General features: G+C 53.7%; 3 protein-coding genes across 3 annotated transcripts; all 3 read right to left on the reverse strand.

The window, feature by feature from the left end:
• Positions 1 to 433: 433 nt before the first annotated feature.
• Positions 434 to 5,410, reverse strand: DNF3 (drs2 neo1 protein; the record flags this gene model as incomplete). Its single annotated transcript, XM_062887546.1, has 1 exon — positions 434 to 5,410. One exon carries the CDS (start codon positions 5,408 to 5,410, stop codon positions 434 to 436), a length of 4,977 nt encoding a protein of 1,658 aa, XP_062745661.1.
• Positions 5,411 to 8,236: 2,826 nt separating this feature from the next.
• Positions 8,237 to 10,866, reverse strand: TRF2 (Transcription elongation factor SPT4; the record flags this gene model as incomplete). The annotated part of the gene is made up of 3 exons (XM_062887547.1): positions 9,831 to 10,866; positions 9,566 to 9,774; positions 8,237 to 9,507 (listed from the first exon to the last, which is right to left on the reverse strand). The coding sequence occupies exons 1-3, from the start codon at positions 10,181 to 10,183 to the stop codon at positions 8,237 to 8,239; spliced, it is 1,833 nt and encodes a 610-aa protein (XP_062745662.1). The 5' UTR covers positions 10,184 to 10,866.
• A 3,679-nt stretch (positions 10,867 to 14,545) lies between these two features.
• On the reverse strand, positions 14,546 to 16,496 carry QC762_206470 (uncharacterized protein). The gene is made up of 3 exons (XM_062887548.1): positions 16,235 to 16,496; positions 14,969 to 16,084; positions 14,546 to 14,912 (listed from the first exon to the last, which is right to left on the reverse strand). Exons 1-2 carry the CDS (start codon positions 16,353 to 16,355, stop codon positions 15,183 to 15,185), a joined length of 1,023 nt encoding a protein of 340 aa, XP_062745663.1. The 5' UTR covers positions 16,356 to 16,496; the 3' UTR covers positions 14,546 to 14,912; positions 14,969 to 15,182.
• Positions 16,497 to 16,670: the final 174 nt, after the last annotated feature.

Genomic DNA, 16,670 nt, shown 5'->3' on the forward strand with positions numbered 1-16,670 from the left:
AGAGTCAGACATGGAGTACGGTGCTTGCGACAAGGACTGCGGCTGGTGCGGGAACTGCATGAGAGGCCTTGACATCTGATAATAACAATGATGCTTATTCGGTTGCAAAGTGTGTGTGTACATGCGACACTACACCAGTCTTTTCCCTCCCATCCCTGGGGCCCCTGAAATACAGCAATATGTCCTCCTTCTCTATACATCTCTGCCAAAAGAACAAAAGCTTGCACTTCCAACATGCATCACAATGGTGGTATAGAACGCCCAAAAACACCCAAATGTTTCCCTTGAGAATGCAGCACCACAAAAAGAAAAAAAGAAAAGAAACGCCCCAGTTGGGAATTTTCCTAACCAACCACCCCCCTCTTCAACCAAACATTACTTTTCATACCCCATATATACACCCTCACCCCTCATCACTCATCATTTCCCCTTTTCACTTCTTCACCCCCTGTTGCCGCTCCTGCTTACTCATAAACTCATCAATCGGATTCTCCCTCTCCTCCACCGGCGGCGTAAACTGCCTACTCAACCGGCTCATGCTCGCCCTCCCAAACTCCGCCGAAGCCATCTTCCTCACCCCCGGCGGCCTCTGCTGCCCATTACCCCCCCTCCAACCAGGCGTCAACCCCCCACCACCACCACCACCGCCGCTCTCCAACCCCGGCCCAGGCGAACTCGCGCTCGTCACAGTCTTCAAGCTCGCCACATCCCCAAACCCAGGCTTCCTCCCCCCCCTCTCATCATCCCCCTCCTCCGCGTTCCCCCCAACCACAACCGTGCAACTCTCCCCCTTCTCCAACCGATTAGCGTGCATCCCCAACACCTCCATCACACCCTCCATCGCCTCCATCTCCTGCGCCAGATCCTGATCCGTCGGCCAAAATGTCCTCTTCACCGCCGCAACCCCCAGCTCAAAAACGCATAGCGCAGATAGAGCAAGAAAGTGAACAATCCACCAGTACCCCTCCTTTCCGTACCCCGTCAAGAAGTTATCACCGACAATGTAAGGACCGAGCGACGGCTTAAAGATGACCGCCAACAAGATATTCCACAGCCACCACCCAAAGATGGAGAGAAACAACCCGACAAAGATGATTACGTTCCTGTTCCTCACTCGCAAAAAGAGCTTGAGGTTGATAAACACCACCGCCAGGGAGAAAGCCAGCGTGCCGACCGAGTAGAGGTCTGTCTCGACTGGGTAGGGCGCGAGAGTATAAAGGTAGTAAACGCAGTTGAAGATGATGACTGATTCCGTTATTCCCAACACCATCCAGTACAGCCAGAGCTTGAAATTAAAACTCTGAGATTTCTGACCAAAGGAGTAGAGTTCTGGAACGGCCAACAGGGTTTCAGCCGAGAGGTCCGTTTCGAGAATGCCGGGGAGGATGACGCAGAGAGAGGTGAACAGTGTGTTGAAGACGGCGAGGGAGGTGGACTCGAAGATGGAGGTGCCGGTATAGCCGTTGTAGTGCTGGTATTGAGCCTGGATGAGGTAAAAGACGATTTCTTTCCAAAAGGTGGCCAAAATGTACTTTCCCGTGCGGGCGTAGCACCAGCGGCCGTGGACAAACAGCAGGCGTGACAAGAAGCGGAATTGGCCAATCGAGTAGTCAGAGATGCGGGCGGCTTGGGTGCCTTCGCGGCCGTTGATGCCGATGCCGAGATGGGCGCATTGAAGCATGGCCACGTCATTGGCGCCGTCTCCGATAGCGAGGGTCACTGCTGAGGGAACTTGGCGGCGAATGCATTTGACCAGGTTAGCTTTCTGAGAGGGTGAGGCGCGGCAGCAGATGACCGAGTCGACGCGGGCAACAAGGTCGAAGAAGAGTAGACGAAGCTGGGGGTCGTCGTCGACTATGGTCAAGGTCTGTCCATCAATGACCACCACTGAATGAGGAGCCATGCCTCGACTGACATCAGTCAAAGTAGCATTAATACGGTCCTGCAGGTCGCCATGGCTGACGTCGAGAATGTAAACCTCAGAGAAGGGCTTGCAAATTCTGGCCGAGTGGGCAATGTTGATGGCAGTCTCGCGCTTGTCACCAGTCAACATCCAGACTTTGATGTTGGCGCGGCGGAGCTTGTCGATAGTCTCGGGGACACCCTGCTGGAGCTTGTCTTCAATCGCGGTTGCACCGGCCAGCTCGTAATCCTGCTCGATAATCTCGGCGGCATTCTCGATCTGTTCCTGGCGATTGACAAGACTGGTGGTAGCCTCGAGATAGATCTCTTTCCACGCCTTGTACTCATCCTCTTCCAAGTAGCGGTAAGAGTACATCAGGGTCCGCAGGCCTTCGGTAGCAAAATCATCAACATGCTGAAAGCACCGCTCAAAAACGGCGCCCTCGTTCACAGCAAGTTGCTCGTCGACCATCCCATCCAAAGGATCAAACGCAGCTAACCGAGCAAGCTCCAAAGACCTGTTTCGCGCCATGGACTGGCGCGGAGTTTGATAGGCCTCTTCATTACCCGGCGCATCCAAGCCATCAGCTTCACGCCGAGCAAGCCAGTTGTCAAGACCTTCAGAAACCATCGACTTTCGCCAACTGCTCTTCCTGTCCAAGGCAAGCGATCTCCGCATGAGATCCATGCTGCGACGCTGTGCCGCCGCCGGGGTCTGCAAACTAGCACGTCGCTGAAAAGCCTTCTCTTGCTCGACACTCTTGCGCATGCTGGCCCTGCGCTCAACAGCAGTAGCAGTCTGCATAGCAAGAGTCCTCTGCTTCAGCCGAGGCAGGATCACACTGTCGGCACCCTTGGTAAAGACACAAATCCTGCCATCCGGCATGCGAAGAACAATCGACATGCGCTTCCGCTTGCTGCTGAACTCAATCACGTCCAGGATCTGGCAAGTCTCTTCAGTGTCCGCGCCAGTCCCGTGCTCCATTCTAACAGTGACAGATTCCGTGGTTCTTTTGACGACAATGTATCCAAGCTGTGCAGCAGCCCTCACCAAAGCCAACTCGTCGGGAGACGCAGCCTGATAATCAATCTTGCCGTTCTCGTCCTCCTCGGGAAGACAAGTGTGGCAAAGAGCCAAACAAAGGATGAACTGCCGGGCCTGGCGGGAAAAGGGCGTGTTGGGCTTCTTCTGAATGTAGTCAATCATCTCGTCCGTCCTCAGCTCAGGCTGAGCATTTGTCGGGCGAACAGACGACTTCCAACCAGAAAAGGAAGGCCGCTGGGACACGGAGGGTCGTCCAGATATGGAAGGGCGGCCGCCTTCAGGAGCAACATAGGACACGTCCATGTCGTGCAGCCATGCTGTGCCCGCCACGCTCATCTTGCGGAACTGCATCAGATTCTCAGTCAGAGTGCCCGTCTTGTCGGAAAAGACATAGCCCACACACCCCAGATCTTCCAAAATGGTCGTGGTGTTGAATTTCGCGGGTGTGTCGTTGACCTCGTCGTACATCTCAACATCATGAAGCAGCAGAAGCTGACCCAGCTTCACCAACTCCAGCGAGACGTACATCGACAGCGGAATCAACGTGTTGAGCGCAATCAGCATCGAGATGAAGACGTGGCTCAGCTGAACTGTCTCTCCGGAGAGATAGAAAGCCCTCCACTCCTCGTCCCTCCTCCACATGGTATACCCAGCCGTCAGACCGCCCGCAAGAACAAAAACAAAGACCACCAAAAGCAGCACAATCCGATTCAACGACCGCTGCATCTTTGGCGCCTTCGCCCTAACATTCTTGTTGGCGTTCATCCTAATCTTGCACTCCTCCCCGGTATTAATCACCAGCCCCGTCGCCTCCTTGGTATTCCTGAGCGTCGAACCCCTATACACAACCTCATTCAACGTCAACGGCCTCGTCTCCCCACCCACCGTCACCCTCCCCTCATAATTATAAAGATCAATGTTCGGATCCTCCGACACGACCTCGGCCTCCACCGCGCCCATCCCCGCCACCGAAGCGCAATGCTTCGCCAGCAACGGGCTCGCCTGCTTGCTCTTCAAGTTCGTCTCCCCATCCAACGCCATGGTCTCAATATACGCAATCCCGTTCTCGTTCGTCGCATGCAAAAGCACAATATCCGCCGGCACCGCATCATCCCTCTCCAACCGAATCACATCTCCCACCCTAATATCCTGCCACTCCGTCCTCACCCACTGACTCGGCTTCTCCTCCACCACCCCCCCTTCACTCTCCGTCCCCTTCAGCTCAAGCACAGTCATCTCCCCCTCCTTCCCCTCCGTCTTCTTGCTCCGCCTAACCAAACCGCCCGGTAATCTCCCCTTCCTCCCTTGCCCTCCCCCAGCCGCCGCCTCGGGATCCAAGACCCAAGCTCCGCTCCTATTCTCCCTCACGTCAAGCTTGTACCTCCTATAATCGTCCCACCCTTCCTTCGCCATGCTCAAAGCCACAAAAGCCAACAACGGCCCAATAGTCGTGTACGTCCCCGTCGTCGACAGACCCGGCACCATCTGCAGAATACCAATCACCAAAAAGTAAAAGTTCGCCAGCTTCTTAAACTGGAAAAACAACTGCTTCGGCAAGAAGCTCCAGATGGTGTACCTGCTCGATCTAATCGCGTTGGACACATATGGCTTCCCCGTTCTCTCATCCTTGAACGGTTTCCTCCTTGCTCTTCCCGGGGACAGCAAAATGTGGCGACCGTCTTTGCTCGGAGGGATAGGTTTCTGGCGGAGGAGGGTTTCGAGGACGTATTTCTTGTAATAGGGGGCTGCGAACTTTTTGAACGAGTGCCATTGTTTACGGGTTGTTTGTCGGTGGCGGGCTTTTTGGCGGGAGAGCCAGTTTAAAGGGACGGAAGTGTAGCTTGTTCGGGGTTCTCCGTCGTCGTCGTCGTCGTCGTCGGGTGTGGCTGAGGTTGCGGGAGCCATGTTGTTCGAGGTGTTGTTGTTGTTGTTATTGTCGTTGTTGTTGCTGTTGTCCAAGGCCAGCTGCTGGACGTCGGTGTTGCGCCTTTCGTCAAATGTTTGGCGGGGGCGGGTGAGGGAGATCCTTGACTCTTCTATGCGCGAGACGGTAGGGGCTCGGTAGGCACTTTGGGAGCTGGTGGAGATTCGCCCTGGTGGTAGCGGAGGGGAGAGGGTGCTGTTTTCCTGCGCGAGCTGTGTTGGTGACGGGCCGAGTTGTTGCGATGATTCGATTTTGTACAGTCCTGTTCTGACTCTAAGCGCTGGTGGCGGTCGTCGTGAACTGCTGCTGTCTAAGGAGTGACGAGCTCGAGGAAGACCACTGGCGAGAGTTGGGGGCGAGCTTAGGGATGGTCTCGTGGGCGTGTTTGTACCGCTGAGAGAAGACGGCTCGCGAGGCTCTGGCAGGGAGATTTGCGGGACACTGGGTGAAGTAGGCGCGGGTTGCGAGGTCTGTAACTCGATTTGCTCAAGCCTCGTCCTGAGCGCCTCTGCGGCGTCATGGTGACTCCCTGGCGCCATGCCACCGAAATAGTGCTAGAGCTGACGAACGACCTGCGCGCGCAAAAGACAAAGGGCTCGGTGGAACAAAGGGATTGGGGGAGGATGAGGTGGGTGGGATGGGGGCGTGTCAAGGTGCGGCTGGCATGACCCGATTGGTGGTGTCCTTGCTTGTCTAGGACAAAGGGAGGTGGGAGGATGCTGTGGTATGGCAAGGAAAAACGTGTTGCAAGCAGTGAGGCCAAAAAGAGAAAAGAGAGCAAGTGTGACGCTCGGTAGAAAGCTGGGAACACCTCGATGTATGCTTGGCGGCTGAAATGCTTGAAGTCCGATATGCAAGGATCCCGGCTGCTTCTGTCGGTCCCACGTTTGTCGCAATTCCCCCCCCTGCGCTGCGCGTGCCGAGTTTTGTGTTGTGGCTGTGATAATCAGATGGGTCCAGAAGTCAACCCAGAACAAGACAAAGCCCGATCCTAGAATCCACAGCCTGACGTTCTCGCCGTCTGTCATAGTGATAATGTTGAGGAAGTGTTGCAAAAAACTGTCTACAAGAACAGGTGGCCTGTGCAAGTGATTGGATAGGAATGCAACCGGCCGGAAACAAGTCCTCGACACAACACCATTCATCAAATCAAGGGAAAAAAAGTTGGCAAGTCCAGACACCGCCGAGGTCCTCTTCCAAGTCCGCACCGCAACAAGAAACCCCACTAGATCATCGTCCGCGCAACACTCATATCCACCATCCGGCCAGCTCGCCATCATCGTCCGGCCCCGTTCTGTTATCAATCGCTCTCCTCTGTTCCACCCCGTCCGGCCTTTTCTAAAACCCCGTCTCTCCTACCCAGCATATGCAAAGAAAGTCTACAACACGGTTCCAACCCCACCGCTCATTCTGGGAATACACCTCCGGTTAAACCTCTTGGCTGATCCGTACACACAACACAAAGTGGCACCCCCCATGCCACCCCCAGCCCCGGTATCCATTCACCGCATTCGAGTTGCCTGTTTGAGCTCCCGTATAAAACCACCACCTGACCCCAACAACGCCACACCACATCTTGGATTGCGGTGTGTGGTGTGTGTGGTGTGTGTGGTGTGTGTAGTGTGGACCCCTATCCTCTTCTCCCAAGTCTGAAGTTGCAGCGAGTGACAGACACCACCTGTCATATCAACGACATGCAATCGTGTCCATGGCTCTGGAACCTTAAAGATGACAGTTTTGACAGGTTTGACAGTAACAAGTTTAAACCTCCCGGCTGTGCATTCACTCCCAATCTAGCGCCCATTGCTAAATCCAACCTGACATCCATCAAACCTGTCAGAGACCGGCCTAGAACCCAACCCTATATAGTACCTTACCTACTTAGCAGCGGCAGGCAAAAAAAAACTAAAAAATGACCTTACATCAGATCTCACACTTCATGCAAACGGGGGCACAGTGTCTCCCTTCCCCTTTCCATCCGGCCTCCAACAGCTCTGCTGTGCCCCAAATTATGCAACCGAGAAAGCTTGTCCAGCCTTAATCATCACCACCATCTTTTCCCTTTCCATCTCCCTTTCCGCCAGGCAAAAAGACATCACCAGCTGACTGGCGACACGCGAATGCAACGGCGCGATTTTATTTCTTGGCCCCTCCATCCTCTCCCGTTGTTCCAGAGCCAGCGCATGCGCAACTCATCCGGGCGGCTCGCTGCAGGTCATCTGCATCTCATCCCGTCTCCTCCGGGCACTGCTTGGACTCGAGGGATGGGAGCTTCCGTGGTAGGGCCTTCACGAAGCTTACCCTCCTCCCCAACCTAACCCCACACTTATCAGCCCTATCCACTGCTGTCAAAGCGTAGCCTTCATCACGTAATGCCGTTCTTATCTATCTACCTTGTAATCGTGAGATCTTGTTAGACCTATGATCCATTCACATGGAAAGGGCACAAAGTCAGTGGTATTGTGTTTTCAATTAGGATCCTGCCGTGAAGTCATAACCTAACACCCCACAGCACCAAAATAGCAGCTGAATAGCAACAAAGTGGCGAGTCCATTCCTATATGTATGCACACCACTCCGGGAATCCTCTCTCTCCCTCTCTCTCTCTCTCTCTCTCTCTCTCTCTCTATCTATTGAGACTTCTTTCACCCCTTCTCTCCTCTCCCCTTCAGTCCCCGGCCCGGCCTCTGGTCCTGCTCTGTCTCTTTTCCTCTCCTGATCCCGCCATTTTGCTATCGGCGCCTTCCCAAATCAACTCCCTGTTCCCGAATCCGCCTTCCCAGTTATACGCAGTGCAAGAAAAAGCCCCAGTATTAGAACCTCGGTACCAGATAAATCAGCCTCCTGGGCCTCGCCATTCATCGCTTTTCTCGGAGCCCACCAGGTTGTTTTCCTGGCAGACCACGAGCTCAAAGAAAACAAGAAAAATATCGGAATAAATAACGAAAAAGGGAATAATTATTAAAGCCTTTCCCAGGACCGCTGCAAGACACAAAAGTCCTCGGAGTATCGAAATTTGATGGACGAAGAAAATAATCCGCAAATCAACATGACGAGAACGCAACGAAGTGGGATGCCAAACGAGATGTGAAAAAGTCCGGAACCGCTGTGCCAGACGAGCACGAAGAGTGGGTATCGTCATGCAAAGTCGTGGCTAAATGATGAAATGGGACAAGAATGAAATTCAAAATAGATTTCGATGGTGGGGGGGGATAGAGTTTGGCAGTGTAGATCGGGGATGAGTGAAATATGTCGTGAACTTTTGGTGTGTTGGAAGCTAGGAAAGATAACCACGAAAGCTCCCTGGTATGTACAACGAAAATCCTCTCAAAACGCCGCAGAAAAAGCCGAACCGAAAACCGTTTCCTATTGGGCCTGGACGCTTTCTGGCGACAGAGAAGCCGGATCCACGTCGTAATGTTTGAGATCCATGTACTGGTTCAGCTCTATCTCGCTCTGGCTCTGCTCCATGAAGGGCGAATGTGGGTGAAGCGGCAACGTCATGGTGTGCTTGTTGCCTGGGTACATGTCATTCATACTGCCGTCATCGGAAATGGCCGAACCATCGCACATTGGCGGCATCGACATGGGAGGAGATTCGCCGACAATGGCCGGGTCGGGATGGTTGAATGAGAGCGGCGAGATGGAAGGCGGAGGAACACCCAGGCTGGCAGGATTCACCATGGGCGAGAAAGTACCGCTATATGGCGTGAAGCTGCCAGCAGGAAGACCGTTGGGCTCTGGAGCTTGCGAGGCAAAGTAGTTGGGGCTCGAGAACTCTGATGGCGAGGGGGCTGTTGTCGCGGAGAGAGGATACTGGCGCATGTCCAGACTGCCGAAACCAGCACGGGTGTCGATCCGCAGATTTGGCCCGATGGGACCAAGCATGTTGGGCTGCTGGGGAATTGGGCTGAAGATGTGTGGATTCTGCGTGTGTGGCTGGCCCTCTGGCTGAGTGATGTGGAAGCTCGGGGGGTTTTGCAAAAGCTGCATGGTCTGGAAGTCGATGGGACCTGGCACACTGCGACTACGCTGTCTCTTGTGGCCTGGCCCACGCATCATCATGGTGTGATGTTGAGCAGCAATTCCCCACTGGGTTTCCTGGAACATGCCCACATGCGGCTGAGCAAAGTTTGGCTGAGAAGAGGGTCTGGCCTGGGGCGACACGGGGGCAGACATGGAGAGCGTGTGGAGCTGGTCAAACATCGGGGGAGGAGGAGGAGGCGGCGCGGTATGACGGTGCATGAACGACTCCAGGCTGACCAATTTAGCCAATTGACCGCTCAAAGCCTTGGGGTTACCACCGAGGTGGTGGGTCATGCAGCGAGAAGCTTGCAGGTCTTCAGTGAAGTCATTCACCTGGATGAAAGTCGAGGTGGTCGCCGAGTCCATGTAGAAGAAGGGAGCCTCGAGCAGCTCAATCGTGATTCCAGCGTGGTGATCATCCGAGTTGTTGAGGTAGATGTTCTTGATGTAGGAAAATGGGTACTCGATCTTGTAGCCAGCCTGCTCGTTGTTGATGTAGTAGGTCATGGTGCACTTGTCAGGGGAGTAGAAAACGATGAGATCCATCGCATTCTGCCCAACACGGGTCCATCTTCCGATGGTGAGCGAGCGGCAGTTGAGATGATGAATCACTGAAAGCAATCAGTCAGCTCACGTACTTGGCTATGCCGAATTAGAAAAACAACTTACAAACTTTGCCCTGGCCACCCTGCTCGGCGCCCATCATGCCCTGGTGTCCATAGGGGAACGGGCCCGGGCGACCGAAGAAGCCAGGGATGCTCTTTCCGGATTCCATGGCTTGCATGGCAAGATATTGGCGCATAGATTCAGGAATCATGGTATCCAACTCCTCGCCGCTTTCGAGGCTCTTCTTTGCGAGCATCTTGATTTTGGCACGTCTTTGTGAGTGGTTAGCGAAGATTCGAACTATCGACAAAACACACACAAAACTTACCGGTTCTGGAACCAGATCTGAACAGACCTCTCGGTCATGTTGATTTCCTCCGCTATCCTCTCACGAACGGTAGCTGTGGGTGTGGGATTCTTGTTGAACTCAATCTCGAGCGTGGTCAATTGATCTTGAGTGGCGCGCTGTCGTTTTTGGTTCTTCTGCTGCTGGGTGAGAGTGCTCTTGCGGGGCGGGCGCCGCGAAGCGCTTTGCCCGGGCTTCGTCTCCATCTTCATGTCCTTGGTGGGAGTGGTGGCATTAGATGCTGGCAATGAGGATTTGGTGGAGCATGGCGAAGTCGAGAGCTGAGGAGTGTGGAGGGTCAGGCCCTCCTCTTGCTTGACCACGTCGGTAGCCATTTCGGGCCCGGTGATCTTGCTGAGTTCTTCTTTTTGTGTTGTTTTATCGTCCAAGGGGTATCACCAATTAATAAGGGTAGATAAATGTCGCGATTAGGCAACGATCGCAGTGATGTCGTCCAAATTCAATTCCACCTAGATTGTTGCGCAGATATCACTCGGCCTAGGCGGATGTGTCGAGATGGTGTGATATTTTTCAAATCGTAGCTCGGTTGTCTGGTAGGGAGGTAGGTGTAGATTGTTGTCGCAACTCGACAAATAAATGCTGGAAAACTATGATGGGAAAAAAGCAGTTGCAAAGGAGCGTCGGTCCTGAACCAAGAAGCTGGAGCAGGAGGTGGTAATGATAATATGCGATCGCGTTAGGTCGTAGGTAGTAGTACTAGTCGGTCGGCGGCGATGATCGAGATCGTCGTCGGCGAGGGCGAGGGCTAGGGCTATGGTGTTGGAGCTGCGAAGGCAAAAATGGGACCCGGAAGGAGTGAACGGGTCGCAATACAATTGAATTAGTTTATTCTAAAGAGAGTGACTGTGGTGAGAAGCAAAGCAAGAAGTGGGGGAGAAGGAGGGAAGGAGGAAAGGATGGGCTGCCGAGCGAGCGACGTGGTGATGTGGACGATTGAGGTTGACGAAAAGAGAGACTGGGGAAAAAAAGAGCAGCACGGGGACATGGGGCTTCAAGAAGGAAAAGCAAAAAAGCGAGGGAACAGAGAGAGGCCCAGCGTCCCACTCCCACGCACTGGGCGGGTCTGGCGGCCCCTCGCCCGTCAAGCGCTCCCCAGAGCGACTGTCCAGCCAATCGCGGGACACCAGCTGCAGCCGTACAGTGCGCGCGCCAACTGTGCACCCACCGCACCACAAACCAAGAGCTCACTCACACCCATCATCGGACCTGATGAGGGTGACCACACCAACAACACCCACCCACGCCGCATCCAAGTGCCAGGGCATTCTAGTGTATTACTTTCTTAGGTCCGGTATGTTTCGTTATTTTCGTTTTCTGAATCCAAGATAACTGTTCAGTCCACAGCAAGAAAAAGCCTGCTCGCTTCTCGGGGCCAGGGCTTTTACTGTTGTATGTATGCAGAGCAGTGAAACAAGTGCGACACGACTTGGACCAGCTTCTCCGCGTCCCCCCATCCGTACCTGACGCGAAGCCAGCGGCACCCACCAGGCACTACGGATACCTCGACAGCTGACCAGCTCCGAGTGTTTGCCTCAGTGTCTAGGATTCCGTTTATCAGCCCCTTTCACCACACTCAATTCTCACTGGTTTCCTGGTCTGGGCTCTGCGAAGGGCGTTCTGGCACCCCAACGTGCCCAAGTAGGCATGGCCAGCATGGTGGCCTGGTCTTAATAGGGGTCGTTCTGCCCCCCAGGTGCCCAGCAACCCGAGCCTCGATTCCGATATTCTACACTCTGGGCCACTCCAGGCCACATCACCGCTCTGCCGGGACACTTAGGATGAGCTACCTCTGCCTCCCACGCAAGGGACACATCGAGAGCTGTGTGTGCTTGCTGCCGTTCGTCACACAGCGATCCGCAGACACGACTCGAGTCACCAAACACTGCAACCCGATGTGAAGCTCGTGAACCACAACCCCGCCAGTCCCTTGCTGCTGCCCACAGTTTGGCGGGTCCTGCGGGTGTTGGTGCGTGGCCAGAGCATTTCTCAACGGCGCACTCTGACCACCTCTCACCACGCTTGTCCTCTTTGGTCTCTACCCGACAAAGAGTTCACGACTCAATGAACAACACAACTTTCGCTGGAATACCGGGCTCAGGGCCATTGTTGGTTGCCGATATCTTCTTTGAGGTCCCAGAAACATCATCCTCGACCGAGAGACCCATTTCAAGACAACCTGCTGGAAATCTGTCAGTGTTCACTTCAAAAGGTTCGGCGCAACAGGTGGACCAATCACAACCTTTCTGTTCCACACTTGCAGTTGGGGGTTAGGAAAAGGGGAAACAGCAGTGACCAGCACCACGCCAAGTCGCGATCCCGTACACAGTGCGTCTGTCGGGCAGCGAGCAGCAGCGCATCGTGGAGCTTTTCGGGGCCTGACCGGCCATCCGGCACTGGCCCTGGAAAGGACGGCCAAAGTCCCCGGTGGTGATCATATCAGAACCACGGAAACAAGGATCTGATAACCTCCACTAGGTACAGTTCTGATACGAATATCTATGGAGGAGCTCGACGGATAGTCCATGGCAACAGCCGTGTACAAGAGTCTCCTGTGCTTCATACTTCGACTGCCCCCCCACCTTGGTTCGGCCGGTGGTGCTTTTTTCCTGATGTTTGCAGAGCATCGCCACCGCCTGTGGCACGATGCATCTGCTGTTCCTGCAGAAGCGCAGTGTTTCCCTCGACACTGTGTGCCAACCTGCCGTGTTCCTGCGTTAGTGTTGCTGTTCCTGCGGCGCCGGCGTCAGCAGCAGCACTCCTTTTTGTGTGCAGTAGGACGGAGAATCCCACGAGTAGGTAGACGCTCGATTCGGCAGGAGTGTGGTTTGCGTCTCCCTTCGGTCGCGATTCATCGGATTGTGTGGACCATTGAGAAACAACGCACAGCAGAACACCCTCAAGCCATACTGACGGTCCCGTTCGACCTGCCTCACGAGTTATGGACCGACCTGTAGATACGGACATATGACCAAATCGTCTCAAACCACCGGCGTACCAGGTCTGAGATTCTGACAGTCTGGCGTCTTATCCGACAGATGACAGGTAGGTACAGTAGTTCCCCTCCCAAAGAGGGGTTTTCAAGAGGGGAACGGCGTTAGCAGCTGGCTGTCGGAATGCATGCTGTGCAGGGCTGCCTGTGGAGGATCAAGAAAGTGACCCAGAAATAGAAAAGAAAAGAGGGAACCCCATTCCTGTCGACTCCGGCATTCGCCCACCACACCATTTCAAGCCTCTTGCTCCAACCAGCATAGATAGTCAGGGGCATGCGTACAACAACATACGCATATACATCATCTACCCGTCAATTCTCGGCCTTGGGGAATAGCTGTTGGATCCGAGACTTTGGAGATCTGGACAGCGACACAGACAGCAGCAAAGCAGATCCCTACGCTGCGGTAGTGCACTGTGCTCACACTGTCACACTCCTTTTCTCTCAAGTCAGACGGTGTGGTTCGCCCCACTTTACCCCTGAAGATGACCAAGGATCTCTGGCCAGGGTTCCCGACAGAACACACGTGTGGGTCAGGTCCTCCTCCCTCCCCCCATCGGACGAAGGTCGCGCAATTGGTCGGCGCGTCCAAGAACCAGGCCGGCGCCTTTCCCCTTTTATGCTTCTCTCAGCAGTTGTGGCGATTTTACCCGTGAGGGAGAAAAGAAAACGTTATCCCAAGCCAAGCCGCCAGACCTGCTGCCGGTTTTGGGCTTGGCGAGGAGAACAGGGCAATGGTAGGTAGCATCGTTTCGGTTTTTGCGGAGGGGTTTCTCGGCAACTCTGGAGCACGGGCTCTTCGGGGTGGTCAACTCACAACTTATGTCTATGTACACACAGATATCATGCTCTTCATCATGTTGACATGCTTTTCTAACTCAGGATCTCTTGCTCAATACACGCGGCACGGGCTTGACAACAAGATCGGTGGGCAGTCGTGAGGCTGCAGGCACAGGTTCATGCGCTGGAACCGGAGGCAGCCTGATTGGAGGAGGGTCGACGTGTTGTTCATGCATAGGTGGTGAGAAAGGCATGGCGGCCCCCAAAAAAATGACTGGACAAAGTCAGTCAGTTTCTTCCTTCAAGGCTTCCAAAAGTACCGATCTTTGAAGAACATCTACAAGATACCACCTTGTATTGGCCGTTGAAAGTCAAGGAAGGAAGCCAAAAAGGGGGGGGGAGGCATCACCTGAAAAAAGTTCTGGAAACCCCGCAGTCCAATCGGCCGTGGGGGAGCTGGAGTTGTCCAAGACAGTGGCGCTCGGTGCCAGCCCTGAGGTTGGACAGCACTCTGGATTCTGCGCCGTCATTGGACGCCAAGAGACGACGCTTACAGAAATCCGGTAAGGTGTTGAGATGGTGTACATTGCCGACGGTGAGGGCTTCTTCCCTGTTGATGGTGACCACTTGTAAGTCAAACATGGTTGTGAAGCCGGCGCTTGGTTCACCGAATTCAAGCCTCTTCGACGACTACTTCCCGCTCAGCACGGCAGGCTGTGCCGAAAGGCGGCTTGGACCGTCCCTCCGCCCATTGAAATCGCGGTTGACTCCGGAATCTGAAGTAAACTACAGGACGACACACCCTACCTACCCTGTCAATATCGGGAACAGGTTGTGTTTGTATGGACCTACCCCAGATAACGCTCCCCTTCGATGCTGTTTTGGATCGATCTATTATTAAAAAAACCGGCTCACTTCAACCTGGTTTAAGCCATCAACCATCCTCTTCCCGAACCCTACAACCCCTTCAACACCTGCCACGTCAACATCAGAATCATGCAAGCGGCAGGATAATAATAATTCTGTAACAGAACAACAGCATAGGTAACGAAAAAGGCGGATATGCACCGATCTACACTGCCATTTGATTGCTACCTTGACCTGCCATTTTTTGGAACTCTCTGACATAACCGAAGAACGTTCTTCCCCACAAAAGGGAACCTGCTGCAATAATGCCTTTCCGGCGGCAGAAGGAGAGTGGCATTCTTCACCGTCTCGGCTTGGCCTTCTACGCAGGGTTGTCTGCCCCATCAATCTGTAACGGGAGGTCCAACCTGGGATCGGAAGGTCAGTTGGATGTTTATGTGTCTTGGCGGGGGATATCTCTGACAATGTATGGGGATATATATATCATATGTGGTGATGTATACAGTACCATACTGTGTTTCTTTAGATGTGGATATTCTTTGGAAAAGACATCATCCCGGTACCGGTATGACCTCAGCAAAGTCCAGTATAGATTCCGGGTCGCTATCAGTCTCAAGTCGGGTCGAGGTTCAACCCTCTACTACCCAATCCAAGACAGCTCTACCCACCACCACAGCTCACAGCTCCCTCATAACCTCCTCCACAGCCTGCTTAGCCATCCTCTTCCTCTGCTGCTCCGGCAAACCAGCACTCATATCCCTCACAGCCCGCAACTTGACCATCATCTGCTCCAGGCTCCTGATATCATCATCCCCAATCACTTCCTCCCCTTCCTCCTCCTTCCCTTTCCCCTCCCCCGTGGTGTCAATCTCCTCCCCAATCTGCTCCCAAATCGCCCTCTTCAACCCTTCAAAATCCTCCCTGTCATAGCCATACCCCAACCCCTTAGGGTCAAACTCTTTATCGTCATCCTCATCCCCCTCCCCAAAACCCAAACCATCCCCCTCCTCCCCTGGTGCCCCTCCCCCAGACCAATCATTAGCCTCCAACGCCTCCCTCACCCTCGCAATCCCCATCCTCTCCCCATACTCATTCCTCTTCCCTTCCTCCTGCTCTCTGCCCTTGGTATAAACCACAAACTCCAACCCCGCCTCGGCAGCAACATCCTCCCACTCATCCAACACGTCGTCCTCCCCCATTATGGCCTGCTGGCTAACACCAATAACAAGCCCGACACCATCCCACTCCCACCCTCCCAACCCTTCCCTGACCACCTTCCCAACCTCTTTAACCAATCTTTGATGCTCTGTTACTGTTGATGTTGATATGCTGGAAGACAAAGAAGGAGAGAGCTCGACAACAATAATAACCCCCCCCAAAACCAGCAACACCTCCTTTGCCTCCTCCGACAAAAACGAACTTGACCATTCCTGCGGAGAAGAGACAAGATCAAGCCAGATGGGGACAGAGGCGGTGTAGTATTGTGTGGAAAGGGGTAAAAGGTGGGTTGTTCCCGCGAGGGAGGGGGTGTTTTCATCATCGGTTGAGTCTGATGGGAGGGGGTGGGATCCGGTGAGTTCTATGAAATGTTAATAACTGTATTGGGGAGTGAGGAGGGAGGAGGAGGGGGTGAGATCTGATAAACAGGAAAGCATGGATTGGAAAGATATCACCAAAGCACCCCGCAACTATGTGGTTGAGAAAGTAAGGAAATGTAAAATGAACTAACCTTTGATAACAGCACTCAACTCCCCAGCTGACTGCGCCAACGACACGGCAAGGATTCGTCTAGGGTGTGGGATTTCCTTGCCGGCTTTCTTCGCGGGGGTCTTTTCGTTTGGGGCGCTCATTTTGCCGGCGTATAGACCAAACTGTTTTCTCTATGATGCTTGGAGTACGAACAATTTGAGCCGTGATGAGAATGAGCGAGTGAGCGAGTGAGTGGTGATTACTGAGTGAGTGAGAGTGGCAGTTGCAAAAGGGAGCTTTGGCTCATGGTGGGGCAAGCTGAGAGCTCGCCCCAACAATGGCGGGGTAGGAAGCCCATTCTCATCTCACTGCCCGCTCATACAATGTAAGATCTCAAAACATAAAGACGACAACGAATAGTATTTACGTAGCATAATTCCTCAGTTTAATGAGAATATTTCTTCAAGTGTTCGGAA

Source organism: Podospora pseudocomata (genome assembly GCF_035222375.1).
Source record: "Podospora pseudocomata strain CBS 415.72m chromosome 2 map unlocalized CBS415.72m_2.2, whole genome shotgun sequence".
In the NCBI taxonomy this organism is placed as follows: domain Eukaryota; kingdom Fungi; phylum Ascomycota; class Sordariomycetes; order Sordariales; family Podosporaceae; genus Podospora; species Podospora pseudocomata.